The sequence below is a fragment of the Hyperolius riggenbachi genome, chromosome 1 (assembly GCF_040937935.1).
Source record: "Hyperolius riggenbachi isolate aHypRig1 chromosome 1, aHypRig1.pri, whole genome shotgun sequence".
Taxonomy (NCBI): domain Eukaryota; kingdom Metazoa; phylum Chordata; class Amphibia; order Anura; family Hyperoliidae; genus Hyperolius; species Hyperolius riggenbachi.
Window position 1 is genome coordinate 413,107,458 of NC_090646.1, and position 18,441 is coordinate 413,125,898.

The following is an 18,441-nucleotide window of genomic DNA, read 5'->3' on the forward strand; positions in this document are numbered from 1 at the left end:
TAAAATGCTAGCCCAACACTTGGCCAAAAGAACATGTTCTGGCACATTGCTTTTTTGGCCAAGGATAATTGTTCTTTCACTAAACAAAGGCTATTTCTTTCAGCAGATGATCAACCAAGATAAATAAAAACAATATTAAATATTTCGGGTCAGATCTGTTGGTATCTCTATGCAGTGAAGGTATCTCTATAAGTGAAGATAAAACACCTGATCTGAATGAGCCAGTGACTAGCTTTGTACTGATAGTAGATAGATCTCGGTTCAGGTGACTGTTCTGAGCCATCATGGCTGAGATACTATTGCAAGTACGAGTGTCTCCTGGGCTCATTTAGAGATCCATAACACCCAAGCGCAGTGTTCCCTACTAACCCTGCCTGCCAGAAGCCAATCTGTCTGCACCACACTGACATCCCTCCTCCTCTCCCCATATAAAAACAACACATCACTTGGCTTAAAGTAAACCTAAGGTGAGAGTGATATGGAGGCTGCCATATTGATTTCTTTTTTTAAAAAAATGCCAGTTGCCTGGTTGTCCTGTAGAGTTTCTGGCCTTAGTAGTGTGAGTCACAACCCTGGAGCAAGCATTCAGCTAACCTTGTCAGACTTAAGCCAGAAACTTCGAGCTGCATGCTTATTCAGGGTTATGGCTAAATGTATTAGGGCCCGTTTCTACTATTGCGGAAATCGGGGCGAATCAGCAGTTTTCCCGCAGGCAAATCGCGTGGGGAAACATTGCCATACGGAATAATGCTGCCGCCGGCCAAATCGCTTGCCATAGCGATTCGGCCAACATTGCATCATTTTTCCGTGTGAGTGGCAGCAAATCCCATAGCTGTGCATGGCACAACTTCTGGCATTCGTCTGCGTACTCGCCGACCAGTAAGTGCCGCCACGCCACGGCTAGTGGAAACGAGCCCTTAGAAGTAGAGGATGAGCAGGATAGCCAGGCAATTTGTATTGTTTAAAAGGAAATAAAGATGGCTGCCTCCATACTACTCCTTTTACTTACTTATATTAGTAGAGAGGCTGGTTTGCAATTGAGAGGATTTATTAGCTCTCAATTGCAAACCAGCCTCTCTACTAATATAAATAAGTAAAAGGAGTAGTATGGAGGCTGCCATCTTTATTTCATTTTAAACAATACAAATCGCCTGGCTATCCTGCTCATCCTCTACTTCTAAGGGCTCGTTTCCACTAGCCGTGGCGTCACTTACTGGTCGGCGAGTACGCAGATGAATCCCAGATCTAATCTGCTAGAAATCGGTGCCTAAAACTGCTAGCCCGATTGATCATTAGATAGATTTTTGGCCAAAAACCAAGTGAATCATGTTGAAACCTATATTAAAAAAAATACATGCCAAGTCTGTGGAAGGATTCGATCCCTTTCTTATCAGCCCACATCTGGTGCCTGTCTACAAGTGTATGGACACCTTAACTGACAAAGCCAAGAGATGAGCATATCAGGTTGATATTTTTCTGAATGCAATCAACAATGACAGCTTTTCATGGTATAGGTCCATTTTAAGGGCTGGTTCAGACGGACGTCGCAATCAGCCACCCGCGGCAGCCCAGCGTCACCGGAACCTCCACTGAAAGACGACAAATGCTTTTGTGCACCCTTGCAGAAAAGCATTTGTCGGCTTTCAGCGGGGGATCCCGGTGTGTGTCGTTTTTCCATCCCCACAGGGGGGACACAGAAGTATGGTGGTAAGCAATCCTGAAAGCAACATGTTGCTTCCAGGATTTTCTAAACACCAGGCAGATGATTCATCTGGACAGTGTTAAACGGCAAATGCTGCTGTCGTTTAATTTCGCAGAACCGTCCATGTGATCCAGCTGCAAAGAAGTATGCAAGAGTTTGCTGACTAAAAGTATCTCCGAGGCATATTAAATGTTGCAAGTAATCTTTCAAAACTATTTCCATTGTTCACAGTATACTTAGAAGATTGATAGAAACAAACCCTGTGTATTATGGAGTGAGTTTAATGAACTTTCAGAACATGCTTTTACCCCCACTGCAATGTTACCAGTAATCTGCTTCTCTCAGAATGCTGCATCCAGACATTGCATCGTCAAGCACTGTGCAATATGTCAGTGCTATATAAATACATAATATAAATACATAATAATTATATGTAGCTCACATCTGTATATTTTACCTTAGCATATATTCTTGAATGAGTTCCTATCTATTGGTTTAGATTTTAAACATTATATATAATATTTATCATCATGTTGTATTCTTATATAGACCATTGCTGTTCAGTAGTAACGTTAAGTGTCTTCTATCCTGGCAGACACTTTCATTTTGACCTGAGAAAGCGGGGTTGTCCCAAGAATCAAGTCAGCCTTGTGTCTAACAAAGATATATATTTGATCTGCACAGTGGTCCTCTTTAGAGGAGGTAAGTCCACCACCTCCTTTTATTCGGCTTTGACATTTTTTAGGCTGGGTGCACACATATAACATGACATGAAAGGCTGCATTTTGTCATGTTTCATTTTATGTTGTGTGCGTTTTTTTTGTGAGTTTTTGCTGTGTTTTTACTGCATTTTTGAAGATTATGCAACAAAACCTGCGTTTTTTAAAACGCACGCATCACATCAAAAATGCATATGCGTTTTTGATATGCCTTTTTTCCTGCAGCCCATAGACTTCCATTAGCGGCAAAAACACAGCATTTTCTGCAACGCTTGCGTTTCTACTAAGTGTGCATCTACCTTTAGGCATTCGGTTAGCCCACCTTTGGTGGTAGACAGTATAATTACTACCATTACCTTTTCCATGGGGATGGAACAGCTTTGCAGTGTCCCTACAGACCCGAGTGCTGACGCACTTGTGGCTCACACCTGCCATGTGGTTGGTCGCCTTGAAGGTGATCATTCTCCGATAGTACTCATCTTCATTCCTTTCTTTCCTATTTTCATTTTTGCTACACATAGAAGTGGCTCTGACTCTGAGGTGTTTATCTTGGAGTTGACTCAAGCGCCTAATAATAATAATAATAATAAGGTAAAAGACATTAGACTGACTGTGGTAAGGATTTTATTGTGAGATGACAATGACACTTCATGGCGTTCTCCTTTATAGTCCCAAATCTAAGGAAAAATAACTTGTTTTTAAAAGCTGTAAAATGGACTAAAATCTTTTGGAAATTCCACACTTATATATCCTACAAACCAGACCCCTACAAGTGACCTCACACAACAATAATGGTGATCGACATTGGTAAACAAACATTGAAATGACATCTATGATGCATGATCAATACATCGCTAATGGTCATAAGGTTATCAGTGTACACTGTACTACTGTAGCCGACGATCCTACCATCATTAGCGATGTATTGATCATGCATCAAAGAGGTCATTGCAATGTTTGTTTACCAATGTTGATCACCATTATTGTTGTGTGAGGTCACTTGTAGGGGTGGGGTTTGTCCAGGGCCGGTTCAAGGGGCCCTGGGGCAAACTTCATCGTTGGGCCACCCCCCCCCCCCCCCCATTACCCCTCTGCTCCCCGGGGCCCTGCTGCAAGTATATTAGCAGCCATATACACCTTATCTACGTCGGGTGAGCGGGCAGGCAGCGGCTGCACTCGGAGACACTCTGTCTCCCTTCCACTGTATGACCTGGTGCGTCATATGTAAACATGCCGGGTCATAGAGTGGGAGGGAGACAGAGTGTCTCCAAGTGCAGCCGCTACCGCCCGCTCACCCGATGGTGATAAGGTGATCATGGCTGCTAATATACTTGCAGCAGGGCCCCGGGGAGCAGTGCGAGCAGTGGGCGTTTTGGGGTTGAAAATATCGCAGGGTCAGCGCTGCTGGGGCCCAAGCAGAGGTTTCTCTTAGGAGATAATTTTTCATCTTCTGCTAAAAATAACTTTTCAGCACTTTGCAATTGAAAACGTACCCAAAAAAAAAAAAGAAAAAAGTACTGTCAAAATGATTCGCATTTTCTTGCTTGCTGGTGGCATTAAGGCATTTTATTGATAAGATGTGAAAATATCACTTAGGAGAAAACAGTAATACCATGGTCAGTAAACCATTTACCATTAGTTTTGGCACTGTGAGCAGGTGCCAGGTTGTGCTGAAAAATGAAATCTTCATCTCCATAAAGCTTTTCAGCAGTTGGAAGCATGAACCCACTTTTGCACCAGAAACAGTGGCAGAAGTGCCTGACCAGGGCTACAGTGAAGCAGCACTGGACTGTTGCTCAGGGGTCCAAAGTATTTTTTTCGGATGAAAGCAACTTTTACATGTCATTCGGTTGTTATCAAGGGCAGTGTCAATGCAGCTAGCTATTAGGAGATTTTGGAGCACTTCATGCTTCCATCTGCTGAAAAGCTTTATGGAGATGAAGATTTCATTTTTCAGCACGACCTGGCACCTGCTCACAGTGCCAAAACCACTGGTAAATGGTTTACTGACCATGGTATTACCGTGCTCAATTGGCCTACCAACTTTCCTGACCTGAACCCCATAGAGAATCTGTGGGATATTGTGAAGAGAAAGTTGAGAGACGCAAGACCCAACACTCTGGATGAGCTTAACCACTTGCCGACCGCCCACAGCCGATGGGCGGCGGCAAAGTGGATCCCTAAAGGACCGCAATACGCCCAAGAGCGTTGCGTCCTTTTCGCATGCCGGGGGAGCGATCGCGTCATTGATGACGCGCACTTCCCCCGGCAACTGGCTCCGCCCACCCGCCGCAACATCCCGCCGGCCATACGGAAGCGCCGGCGGGATATTAACCCCGCGATCGCCGCTACAAAGTGTATAATACACTTTGTAATGTATACAAAGTGTATTATACAGGCTGCCTCCTGCCCTGGTGGTCCCAGTGTCCGAGGGACCACCAGGGCAGGCTGCAGCCACCCTAGTCTGCACCCAAACACACTGATCTGCCCAATACAATTTCTAAAGGAAAGTGGCAAAAAATAGAGGGACATGCGTGTCTGCTTTTCAACAGGATCATCTATTGTATAGTCATAAAAACTGCTCCAACAAAAATATCAGAAAAATGTAAAAGAGTAGCTTTATTAATCAAAATACAAAAAGAGTGGTTTTAAAAACAACATGGGAATTGCCACCCCGCCACACGCCACCACAGGTCGCTCGCATACAGCCACACACAGGCACACCACGGTCGTGATACTGTGCACACCAGAAGCTAGTATATAGCAAAGAACATTTGTTTTGCAAAGTGTAGTCTCCAAAGCACTTCATAGAGCAAGAAATATATATCTCCACAGCAAAAGGATTAGTCCTGCAAACTCAGTTAGCAAGCTCGGTTAGTGGTGTCAGCCATTCTCAGCAGGTCAGGAAAGCAAGAGAGATCATATGCAATGTAAGTTCATAGCACAAAAGCGGCCGTCGCTGCAACAGCTAATATAAGCAATCCCACATGCGTTGTATATTCAATAGAGTCTCACCACACCGGAACTCTGCTGGGTGCTCGATGAATGGAGCTGGTGTTGCAGACAGCTAGTGCTGGTGCACGTATGGTGTGCTGGAAAGATGCCCGTCAAGGCATGGAAGAAGCAGAGCGACCTGCAGTGATGGGTCCTGGCACAATTGCCCAGTTAGCTACGCTGGGCTGGGTGTGGGGCCGATGGATCTCGCCTCATGGATCCCACCACTTGGTAGCTGGGGTGGCGCGGCGTCCCATGTGAGAGAGGGAGAGCGCTCCCAACAGTTTCGCCGACTTCCCGCTTCCTCGGGGGGGCGTGGCTTCCCTCCGTACATACACTCATCCTAAAAGCACCCATCACAGCCAATCACATCACAAGCCAGGGGGGCGCATCCAGGGCAGCCAATGGCGGAGGTGCAGGACGACAGATCAGTAGTAACTAGGCAAATAATGGAAGAAAGTATATTGCGACGGACGTCAGCACAATAGTAAAGCTGGCAACTAAGGATGTCATCCAGCATAAGAGCACTGCTCAACCTGTCTGCAGGTATGCCTCATCCATCGCAATGGCCTGGATCCTGCTAAGCCTCCACCAAAAGCCAAAACCCGGGATGGGCATCCCCAAGCCTAAAGGCAGAAGAGAAGAAATAAACCTATTTATACTATAACTGTGATATAGATCGCCAACAGGCAATGTTAAATTCAAAACATTGATCATTAAATAGGCCACATCCTATGCGTTATTACTATATGTATAGCAGTATGGAAAAAGGTCCTGTTGCTCAAAAAATAAAAAACATGATTAACCACTTCAGGATTCTGCGTACGCATATGTACGCCCCTGAATCCTGAAGCGGTTTCCATGGAAACGGCCGCTCGAATGAGCGGCCGTTCCATGTCAGTTCACGGAGGGTGTCTCCGTGAACACCCTGCGAGCCTCCGATCGTGGCTCGCAGGGTAAATGTAAACAGGCGGGGAAGATCTTCCCCGCTGTTTACATACATACGGCGCTGCTGCGCAGCAGCGCCGTGATGGAGATCGGCGATCCCCGGCCTCTGATTGGCCGGGGATCGCCGGCATCTGATAGGCTAAAGCCTATCCTATCCGGCGCAGGACGGCTTTCCGTCCTGCGCCGCACACAGGGGACGGGAGAGGGAGGGAAGGAGGCAGAGGGAGGACTAGCGCTGCGGAGGGGGGCTTTGAGGAGCCCCCCCCGCTAGGCACAGCAGCGCGGCAGCGATCAGACCCCCCCAGCAGGACATGCCCCTAGTGGGGAAAAAAGGGGGGGAAGTCTGATCGCCCTGCACGATTTCTGATCTGTGCTGCGGGCTGAAGAGCCCCCGCAGCACAGTTCAGCCAAACCACCCGGTATCCGGAAGTGGTTAAAGTCCCAATAAATGAATGGGAACAAGAGCTAAGACAGGACCAAGCACCAAAGCACAATGGGTCAAAAAGGCCATAAGCTTAATTTACAACACTGATCTGCCCCCCCGCCCCCTGATCGCCCACAGCACCCCTCAGATCCCCCCCCTGCCCACCCCCCAGACCACTGTTTGCACCCAATCACCCCCCTAATAACCCATCAATCACTCCCTGTCACTATCTGTCAATGCTATTTTTTTTTTAGTCCCTAAACTGCCCCCTGCTCCCTCCTGATCACCCCTCACCCCTCAGATTCTCCCCAGACCCCCCCCCCCCTGTGTACTGTATGCATCTACCCCCCCTGATCACCTGTCAATCACCCATCAATCACCCCCTGTCACTGCCACCCAACAATCAGCCCCTAACCTGCCCCTTGCGGGCAATCTGATCACCCACCCACACCAATAGATCCCCCGCAGATCAGACATCAGATCACCTCCCAAGTTCAGTGTTTACATCTGTTATCTTCTCTAAACACCCACTAATTACCCATCAATCACCCCCTATCACCACCTGTCACTGTTACCCATCAGATCAGACCCTAATCTGCCCCTTGCGGGCACCCAATCACCCGCCCACACGCTCAGATTGCCCTCTGACCCCCCCTTATCAATTCACCAGTGCATTAAATACATCTGTTCTTCCCTGTCATAACCCACTGATCACCTGTCAATCACCTGCCAATCACCTATCACCCATCAATCACCCCCTGTCACTGCCACCCATCAATCAGCCCCTAACCTGCCCCTTGCGGGCAATCTGATCACCCACCCACACCAATAGATCGCCCGCAGATCCAACATCAGATCACCTCCCAAGTGCAGTGTTTACATCTGTTATCTTCTCTAAACACCCACTAATTACCCATCAATCACCCCCTATCACTGTTACCTATCAGATCAGACCCTCATCTGCCCCTTGCGGGCACCCAATCACCCGCCCACACGCTCAGATTGCCCTCTGACCCCCCTTATCAATTCACCAGTGCATTAATTACATCTGTTCTTCCCTGTAATAACCCACTGATCACCTGTCAATCACCTGCCAATCACCTATCACCCATCAATCACCCCCTGTCACTGCCACCCATCAATCAGCCCCTAACCTGCCCCTTGCAGGCAATCTGATCACCCACCCACACCATTAGATCGCCCGCAAACCCGCCGTCAGATTACCTCCCAAATGTATTGTTTTCATCTGTTATCTTCTCTAAACACCCACTAATTACCCATCAATCACCCATCAATCACCCCCTATCACCACCTGTCACTGTTACCTATCAGATCAGACCCTAATCTGCCCCTTGTGGGCACCCAATCACCCGCCCACACGCTCAGATTGCCCTCTGACAAAAAAATAAAATCTTCTATCAACTTACCATACTCCTAACGGAATACCTTGGGGTGTCTTCTTTCTAAAATGGGGTCATTAGTGGGGTTCCTATACTGCCCTGGCATTTTAGAGGCCCTAAACCGTGAGGAGTAGTCTTGAAACAAAAATGACCTGTGAAATCCTAAAGGTACTCATTGGACTTTGGGCCACTTAGCGCAGTTAGGGTGCAAAAAATGCCACACATGTGGTATCGCCGTACTCAGGAGAAGTAGTATAATGTGTTTTGGGGTGTATTTTTACACATACCCATGCTGAGTGGGAGAAATATCTCTGTAAATGGACAATTGTGTGTAAAAAAAAACAACCAATTGTCATTTACAGAGATATTTCTCCCACCCAGCATGGGTATGTGTAAAAATACACCCCAAAACAAATTATACTACTTCTCCTGAGTACGGCAATACCACATGTGTGGCACTGTTTTGCAGCCTAACTGCGCTAAGGGGCCCAAAGTCCAATGAGCACCTTTAGGCTTTACAGGGGTGCTTACAATTTAGCACCACCCAAAATGCAAGGACAGTAAACACACCCCACAAATGACCCCATTTTGGAAAGTAGACCCTTCAAGGTATTCAGAGCGGAGCATAGTGAGTCCGTGGCAGATTTCATTTTTTTTTTGTCGCAAGTTGGAAGAAATGGAAACTTTTTTTTTCTTTTTTTTTGTCACAAAGTGTCATTTTCCGCTAACTTGTGACAAAATCTTCTATGAACTCACCATGCCTCTCAGTGAATACTTTGGAATGTCTTCTTTCCAAAATGGGGTAATTTGGAGGGGTATTTATACTATCCTGGAATTTTAGCCCCTCATGAAACATGACAGGTGGGCAGAAAAGTCAGAGATGCTTGAAAATGGGAAAATTCACTTTTGGCACCATAGTTTGTAAACGCTATAACTTTTAACCAATCCAATAAATATACACTGAATGTTTTTTTTTTTACCAAAGACATGTAGCAGAATAACTTTTGCGCTCAAATGTATAGGAAATTTTACTTTATTTGAAAAATGTCAGCACAGAAAGTTAAAAAAGTAATTTTTTTGACAAAATTCATGTCTTTTTTGATGAATATAATAAAAAGTAAAACTCGCAGCAGCAATCAAATAGCACCAAAAGAAAGCTTTATTAGTGACAAGAAAAGGAGGTAAAATTCATTTAGGTGGTAGGTTGTATGACCGAGCAATAAACCGTGAAAGCTGCAGTGGTCTGAATGGAGAAAAAGGCTCTGGTCCTTAAGGGGAAGAAAGACTGTGGTCCTCAAGTGGTTAAGGCCGCTATCGAAGCATCCTGGGCCTCCATAACACCTGAGCAGTGCCACAGGCTGATTGCCTCCATGCCACGCCGCATTGAAGCAGTCATTTCTGCAAAAGGATTCCCCACCAAGCATTGAGTGCATAACTGAACATAATTATTTAAAGGTTGACTTTTTTTGTTTTAAAAACACTTTTCTTTTATTGGTCGGATGAAATATGCTAATTTTTTTGAGATAGGAAATTTGGGTTTTCATGAGCTGTATGCCAAAATCATCAATATTAAAACAATAAAAGGCTTGAACTACTTCAGTTGCGTGTATTTGAATCTAAAATATATGAAAGTCTAATGTTTATCAGTACATTACAGAAAATAATGAACTTTATCACAATATGCTAATTTTTTTAGAAGATCCTGTATATATACAGTGGTGTGAAAAACTATTTGCCCCCTTCCTGATTTCTTATTCTTTTGCATGTTTGTCACACTTAAATGTTTCTGCTCATCAAAAGCCGTTAACTATTAGTCAAAGGTAACATAATTGAACACAAAATGCAGTTTTAAATGATGGTTTTTATTATTTAGTGAGAAAAAAAAACTCCAAATCTACATGGCCCTGTGTGAAAAGTGATTGTCCCCCTTGTTAAAAAATAACTTAACTGTGGTTTATCACACCTGAGTTCAATTTCTGTAGTCACCCCCAGGCCTGATTACTGCCACACCTGTTTCAATCAAGAAATCACTTAAATAGGAGCTATCTGACACAGAGAAGTAGACCAAAAGCACCTCAAAAGCTAGACATCATGCCAAGATCCAAAGAAATTCAGGAACAAATGAGAACAAAGTACTGTAATTGAGATCTATCAGTCTGGTAAAGGTTATAAAGCCATTTCTAAAGCTTTGGGACTCCAGCGAACCACAGTGAGAGCCATTATCCACAAATGGCAAAAACATGGAACAGTGATGAACCTTCCCAGGAGTGGCTAGCAAACCAAAATTACCCCAAGAGCGCAGAGAAAACTCATCCGAGAGGCCACAAAAGACCCCAGGACAATATCTAAAGAACTGCAGGCCTCACTTGCCTCAATTAAGGTCATTGTTCACGACTCCACCATAAGAAAGAGACTGGGCAAAAACGTTCTGCATGGCAGATATCCAAGGCGCAAACCACTTTTAAGCAAAAATAACATTAAGGCTCGTCTCAATTTTGCTAAAAAAAAAACATCTCAATGATTGGCAAGACTTTTGGGAAAATACCTTGTGGACCGACAAGACAAAAGTTGAACTTTTTGGAAGGTGCGTGTCCCGTTACATCTGGCGTGGAAGTAACACAGCATTTCAGCAAAAGAACATCATACCAACAGTAAAATATGGTGGTGGTAGTGTGATGGTCTGGGGTTGTTTTGCTGCTTCAGGACCTGGAAGGCTTGCTGTGATAGATGGAACCATGAATTCTACTGTCTACCAAAAAATCCTGAAGGAGAATGTCCGGCCATCTGTTCGTCAACTCAAGCTGAAGCGATCTTGGGTGCTGCAGCAGGACAATGACCCATAACACACCAGCAAATCCACCTCTGAATGGCTGAAGAAAAACAAAATGAAGACTTTGGAGTGGCCTAGTCAAAGTCCTGACCTGAATCCTATTGAGATGTTGTGGCTTGACTTTAAAAAGGCGGTTCATGCTAGAAAACCCTCAAATAAAGCTGAATTACAACAATTCTGCAAAGATGAGTGGGCCAAAATTCCTCCAGAGCGCTGTAAAAGACTTGTTGCAAGTTATCGCAAACGCTTGATTGCAGTTATTGCTGCTACGGGTGGCCCAACCAGTTATTAGGTTCAGGGGGCAATTTCTTTTTCACACAGGGCCATGTAGGTTTTGAGTTATTTTTCTCACTAAATAATAAAAACCCTAATTTAAAACTGCATTTTGTGTTCAATTATGTTATCTTTGACTAATAGTTAACGGTTTTTGATGCAGCAGAAACATTTAAGTGTGACAAACATGCAAAAGAATAAGAAGTCAGGAAGGGGGCAAATAGTTTTTCACACCACTGTATATATATATATATACACCCTTGTGAAGCCATTATTCACCATGTCCCCTGGTATGAGTCACAATATCCTAAGTACTTATTGATAATTATTGATTGACAGTACACCCCAATTGTGTACCCATGTTATCCATTCTTTCCATTTGGTTATTAACTAAAATACTTTCTAAAATCAAAAATGTGGTATTATATACTAAAGGTGACAAGCACAAGTATCTCCTGATATCCAGCAGAAGTACACCTGGGGATGGGACAAGCAGTGGCGCAGCAATAGCGGTTGCAACCACACTGGGGGCCTACTAGGGAGACTGCATGTACTGGAAAGCTTGTTTGAGATGATCAGGAAAGATTGGTTTGGACACCCATTATTGCAAATGGGCCTTTTGTAATGATCTGCTCTGCTGTCTGCACAGACAGGCAGCTTTTTGACCATTTTTCAGGTCTGTATGCTGCAGGTCCCTGGAAAGGAGACCTGTCTTCACTCTGCAAGTTTCAGAGTTGCTGTTCTGGTGAGGGATTTGCATTCACTTATCTGGCTATTGATAGCTCTGCCTCTCTTGAAGGCTTGCAGTATAAATACCATTTCCTCCCAGAATTCCCTGCTGGTCATAAAGGTTTGGTTCTGCTGGACTTACCTTGAGTTTCAGCCCCTCTGCTATTGTTTGCTAAATATTGTCTTAGAGTAGTTATCCTTGGGAGTGCACTAGCATTCCTTCTAGCGCAGTCAGGTTGTTTATTATCTGTATTGCCTAGTTCTGTCTTATCTGTTGCACTTTCTCCAATGGCGGCCCTAGCGTTAGAGACGGTGGATCTCTCTGTATTCTGTCTTGGAGTGTAAGCCAGAGCAGCGGTTGCTACTGGTTGCTCCATCTGTCTGTCTGTTTGGATCTCATCCGCCCTAGCGGTAGAGGCGGTAGTTCCTCCTGTCTTGGATTGTAAGCCAGAGCTGCGGTTGCTACTGGTTACTCCTTCTGTCTGTCTTGTCTGGTCCATGCGATGGTCCTGTCGCCAGCGGTGGCTGACAGTGAATCGTTCTGTCCTGTTCCTAGATCGCATTCGCCCTAGCGTTTGAGGCGGTGGATCCCTCTTGTCTGTACCTTGGAGTTTAACTTTAGCTGCGGTTGCTACTGGTTACTCCTTCTGTCTGTCTTGTCTGGAACGAACGCTTGCTGTTGTCTGGGTTAGGCAACCGATTAGCAAGCGTTCGCGTTCTCTGTTTGTTTTCACTTTTCATGTTTCATTTGTTAGTCAGGGTTGGTACGCTTTGTCGCTGTTGCGCTTAACGTGCGGTGACCGTGAATTCCACGCGCTTTGACGCTATTGCGCTTAACGTGTGGTGATGGCATGTAGCTAGTCCTGTCTGCTCCTTCGTGTTAGATTACAGTTTGTTATTGGTTCTGTCTTTATTCTTCCTATGATCTGTCTTTACTCAGTCTTGTGTCTCTATTAGCAATCGCCACTCTTGCGATTGCTTTCCCACTTGGTTTTCGCTGTTGTGTGTCCACCGTCGACAGGTGGCGACTAGATTGGTGGACATACATACATACATTCTGTCTCTGTGCTCACTCTCTCGAGAGGCTATCTTGCCCTGTATTGCTTCACTTCGTACAATCTATATCTGGCATCTGTGGGAGTGCAGAGGGTTTATTCCTCTGCACTCCACAGCTCCATCTGATGGTTGGAATTCCTCTCTACACACCAAAGCTGGGCTCCCTTTTCCAAGCGCTTGTGGAGGGTTTCCGCAGTGTCAGCGCACAAGTTGTGCGCTGACCACAGAGATAATTCCCCATTTTTTACACCTTTATATTCACCTGATCAATTGATCATTTTGATTTGGGGTTTCTACTGAAAGTAACCCTTGATCATGTATTGTTTTTATCTTGTGGTCAGTGCCTTGATAACACTGCAGATCTGTTGGTAGTCAACCTGTTGACAGATGTGAGGGTCACCAAGAGAGCAGAATCTGAGTGACTATGGGTCATCACCAGAGCAACACGCAATGGACTTTGCTGCCTAATGCCCACCAGGTCGCCCTCAAAATATACACTAAGAGTGGTGGAGAGAGCGGTGGAGAGAATAGGCAACATCACAATTTGAAGAATGAAAGCAGAATTTTTTAAATGATGGGCTTGTAATAAGTGATGGACGCAAAACTGAAAAAAATGCACCTTTATTTCCAAATAAAATATCGGCGCCATATATTGTGATAGGGACATAATTTAAATGGTGTAATAACTGGGACAAATGGGCAAATAAAATACGTGGGTTTTAATTATGGTAGCATGTATTATTTTAAAACTATAATGGCCGAAAACTGAGAAATAATTAATTTTTCCATTTTTTTTCCTTAATATTCCTAAAATGGATTTATAATAAAATAATTCTTAGTAAATGTACCACCCAAAGAAAGCCTAAATGGTGGCAGACAAAACAAGATATAGATCATTTTGTTGTGATAAGCACTGATAAAGTTATTGGCGAATGAATGGGAGGTGAAAGTTGCTCGGATACATAAGGTGAAACAACACTGAAGGCTGAAGTGGCTAAAGGTGATTAGACTTATTAGTAAGCCAATCTCTTTCATCTACGGTAAATCTTTGAATCTTTCATTGCAATATGTTGTGACTTCCGCTGTCATATGGTGTGCTTCAAGACCTGGATCACAGCCCTTTAGCAAATGCAAACATACTGGATAAATCAAGGCAAAGTAATAATAAAAAAAATATAACGGACAGATCTATTGTGGTAGAAGCAGATTCACATGAGACCGAGGGCTTGGTATTGGGGCCAGTGATAATTATTTGACCTACACTTCTCATGACACATTGCCCACCCTTAATCATCAAGCTGTGCTGGTGCCGCAGTCCGTTGCCACACACAGTGCTGACCTAAAAGATTTATCTAGGGATTAGTGAATGTGAGTCCATACGGCAAGGCTTACAACATGATTGTAACTGCAGAGAATTTTCATTACGGCTTTATTCCAATTCCAAGATCACTGGAATTATATAAGAGTGACGTTACAACCCACTCGTTGCTTCTGTTTTCCCCCCTCACAGCATTTAGTCTGTGTGGCGCTCCTCATGCAGGCTTTAGATATAGGCAGCAGATTACAGATGTGGGCTCAGAAGTCACTGCCACAGCAGGTTGCCCTTTCATAACTTGATGCACAGGTCTGGTAACCGAGGCAGCATGAGGTACAAGAAATATTTTACTATTCTAGAGGCTGCCATTGGCATTACCCCACTGAATAAGAGAGAACTTCTTCCGGAGGGGAGACATGCCAATCTGTGGAAGTATTCAGGGTAAGGCAATCAAGCATAAACTTCTCCTGTGTGTCTGTCTACTATGTATCTACAAACACTTTCCCCATCAATATTTATCATGCAACTGTGTTTGTCTTATTGTGTATGTCGTGTTTTAACGTTTGTCTGGAGTCAATATTGTCAAGTTTTGGATAATAGGGACTTTGTATTATAAAGTAAATATATTTAGATTAATGGTATGCTAAAGTGAATATTTAAATTTATGAATGCTATATAGTAAAGCCAGAGATAGATATGCATGAAGAACAAGGCTATTATACCAAAATGTTGGTAGTAAGAATATAAATGGTAAGCACAGTGTACAGAAAATAGAGCTATCTCATAATAAAACGTGTTAAACATAGGAACATGTTTTTAAAGCAATAGACAACACTGATCAGCTATTATGTACTACAGTAAGCTGGCATGCAGAATTCCAAGGAAACTGTTAGTCATCAGTTTGTCCACGGTCTAAAAATATCTTAATATGACTATGCATTGTCTGACCAGTGCTACTCATTCATTTATAAAAACACTTTCCTTTTACTACATACTATATATTATTATTATTTATCTTTGCAGGGAAACAAGCACAGTATTACCCAGTGCATGTGAGTGGTACAGGTACACAACCCCATGCAGGAACCCTCCACCAAAGCACCACGTTGGACCAAAGCATAAGATATCCCGCAGCAGATCACTACACCAGGTATACCACATGCTCATTGCCAGAGCTCATGAATATTTACTGTAGCCCTTCTGACCCGAATAGGTTTCATTTTGTTTCACAATACCTGGCAGGAAAATATGCAAGAAGAAGCCAATTTATCCCACAGCAAAGCCTTTTTTAAAGACATTCTTTAAAGCAGGTTATTGGTATAGGGTACTAGACATTCCAAAATTAGTTGCAGTTAGCAACATAAGGGTAGTTTTATGTAATACATCTATCAGCTATTCTTACAAGTGCACTATTGTTAGCCAACTTGGAAAACACACACACACACACACACACACACACACACACACACACACACACACACACACACACACACACCCACACACACACCTACTACTACTACTACTGACTCAGTCGCCTAAGGGCTGGTACACACTGGGATGCAAACGCAGCAGATGCAGAAACGGTGCAGTAAGTGCATCCCCGCCATGTCATTCACATTGCTGCTATTTCCATCTGCTGCTTTCTTATTGCCACTTGTCCATACCATCGTCGTATGTCCTGAAACCTATCAGAGACTAGACGTATAATGGGGCTCCCTGTTGGATTGTAAAAAAAAATAATTATGTGAATCCTACCTAGCAACAGGGAGGATTCTCATTGGTCTATTATGAACCAATGAGAATTTCCCTGTTGCAGCAAAGCAATGGGGTGTCCCATGCTTCTTCTGGTTTCCACTCCCCTGCAGTGGCCCAAATGCCAGCCTGACAACCAAATCCATGGGACAGGTGAGCATTTTTCATATAGCGACCAGCCTAATTGGAATGGACACCGTCCATTCCCATAGGCTTCCATTTGTCCCATTTGTGGCGCGTTCATGATACGGTTGTGGACGAATGCAGAGGGTTGGGACTTTGCATATGCAATCCAGTTCATGTCCGTTGTGTTTGGATTGACAGTGTAAACACATCCTATTAACATAGCATTTGCATCCAATTTTGTGTTCATCTGCTTAGTGTGAACCGGGCCTAACTCGCTATTACAGGTTTCCTTTAGCCCGGGTGACAATAGATCCAAAACCACAAAATGTGTAAAATAAAAGTGTTTTTAGTAGAGGTGTTATGATTACGATGCAAATATAACCAGGTGGCATGGTGTATTTTCAGACTGGTGTGTTGGTGATGGTCTGCTACTTTTAGATAATAGATTTTTGTTGCAGGATTTTTTACTGTTATCCAACAGTAACTTGAAACCTAAGCTCAATACCCAACTTGTCACTGGATGTGCCCAACAATTCCCATTACCACCTACGCCAATTTTGTGTAATGTTAGCATTACTCTCATCCTAGCCTTCCTAGATCTCATGTTGATGCTATTGCATTCATTTGTATTATTAAATGTACCGTAATTTTGTGCAACAAACAATAAAAGCTCTCAGAATCCCCCTAAAGATTATGGCACCTAAACAGGTGCTTCTATGTTCCATTTCAGCAGAATAATGGTAGCAGGGATTGCAGTATGCTTTATAAATAAAAGTATATCAGTAGATACACAACACCTGATTTACAGTAAACAGGTCAGCTACTGTGCAGCACACTACTCACTTTCTCAGTTAGTGGATAATGGAGTTTAATGCCTACTGCTGTCATTCTGTAGTGTTTGATATTAGCTCAGCAGGTAGGCCAGATACCAACATGCAATCACTGTTGCCCACAGAGATCAGGAATTGATGTTTTGGGCAACAGTTTGGGGGCGCAATTTTGTACAGACATGTCAATAGTCTTAATGCTGGTGAAGCATTCTGCTACTATGTAGGGGTAGGAGGGTAAAGGGTAAACAAGGAGAACAATGGTTCCCGGCAGTACTTGGCAAAGATGACCTAGCAGGCCGTATCTTTCGCTGATGCACCATGGAGTTGGGGGCTGCGTATGCACACAAGATTCTCAGAAGAGGCGGTCTTTAGCACTTCCATATAGTATGAGAGCCAACAGATTTTGAATACTATGAGCAGATTGTGTAGGTAAGCTCTCGTACCACATGGAAGTGGTTAATTTGGTCAGTTATCGGCAATCCAAAATTGAATGCACAAATGTATCCCAAGTCTCTGCAGGATTCTATACTTGGAGGGTTAAGACTGTAAATGCTTTAATGTGACAATAGGGAGTGGGGTGTCTATACAACTCAACAGTTCCTATTTTTAAACTAAAATCTCTGAGGCCTGGTGCACACCAAAAACCGCCAGCAGATCCGCAAAATGCTAGCAGATTTTGAAACGCTTTTTCTTATTTGTCTGTAGCGTTTCAGCTAGCGTTTTGCGGTTTTGTGTAGCGGTTTTGGTGTAGTAGATTTCTGATATTGTTACAGTAAAGCTGTTACTGAACAGCTTCTGTAACAAAAACGCCTGCAAAACCGCTCTGAACTGCCGTTTTTCAGAGCGGTTTGCGTTTTTCCTATACTTAACATTGAGGCAGAAACGCATCCGCAATCCAAAATCTGCAGCAGCCCGGGAGTATGCGTTTCTGCAAAACGCCTCCCGCTCTGGTGTGCACCACCCCATTGAGATACATTGACCAAGCGGATCCGCAGCCGCAAGCGGCTGCAGAAACGCTGAAAAAGCCGCTCGGTGTGCACCAGCCCTCAGTCTCTGTTTTCTCCTCAGTTACCTTATGGATAGGCCAGTAATAAATAAATACAAAGTAACTACTACACATGTTTATACTTAACATACAGCCTTTCAATGATTGCATTACTCATCTTAAACCAAACCTGAAGTGAGGAAACTCTCTTCAGGTTAGATACATAGCTATGTAGAGGGAAGTCTGTGGATACCATAGAGCTGTGTAGAAGACCTTGCATACCCGAGTGCTTTCGAAGACGGGCACGTCTGTACATGTGTGCAGTACGGATGTGCTCGTTTTCGGTTTGTGCTTGATG

At 43.9% G+C, this 18,441-nt stretch overlaps 1 protein-coding gene across 5 annotated transcripts in view; it reads left to right on the forward strand.

The window, feature by feature from the left end:
• TJP2 (tight junction protein 2) overlaps positions 1–18,441 on the forward strand; it is a 142,153-nt gene that overhangs the window by 5,579 nt on the left and 118,133 nt on the right. Inside the window, exons 2-3 of one of the 5 annotated variants that reach the window (XM_068236143.1) lie at positions 2,298–2,404; positions 15,414–15,540. Coding sequence is in view for 1 of the 5 variants with exons in the window: in XM_068236116.1 (XP_068092217.1) it covers positions 14,692–14,831; positions 15,414–15,540 (267 nt within the window). In the remaining 4 variants the exon portion in view is untranslated. Of the gene's footprint in view, positions 1–2,297; positions 2,405–14,617; positions 14,832–15,413; positions 15,541–18,441 lie in introns of those variants that run through there. The other 4 variants (XM_068236116.1, XM_068236152.1, XM_068236183.1 and 1 more) reach the window with 4 other exon arrangements.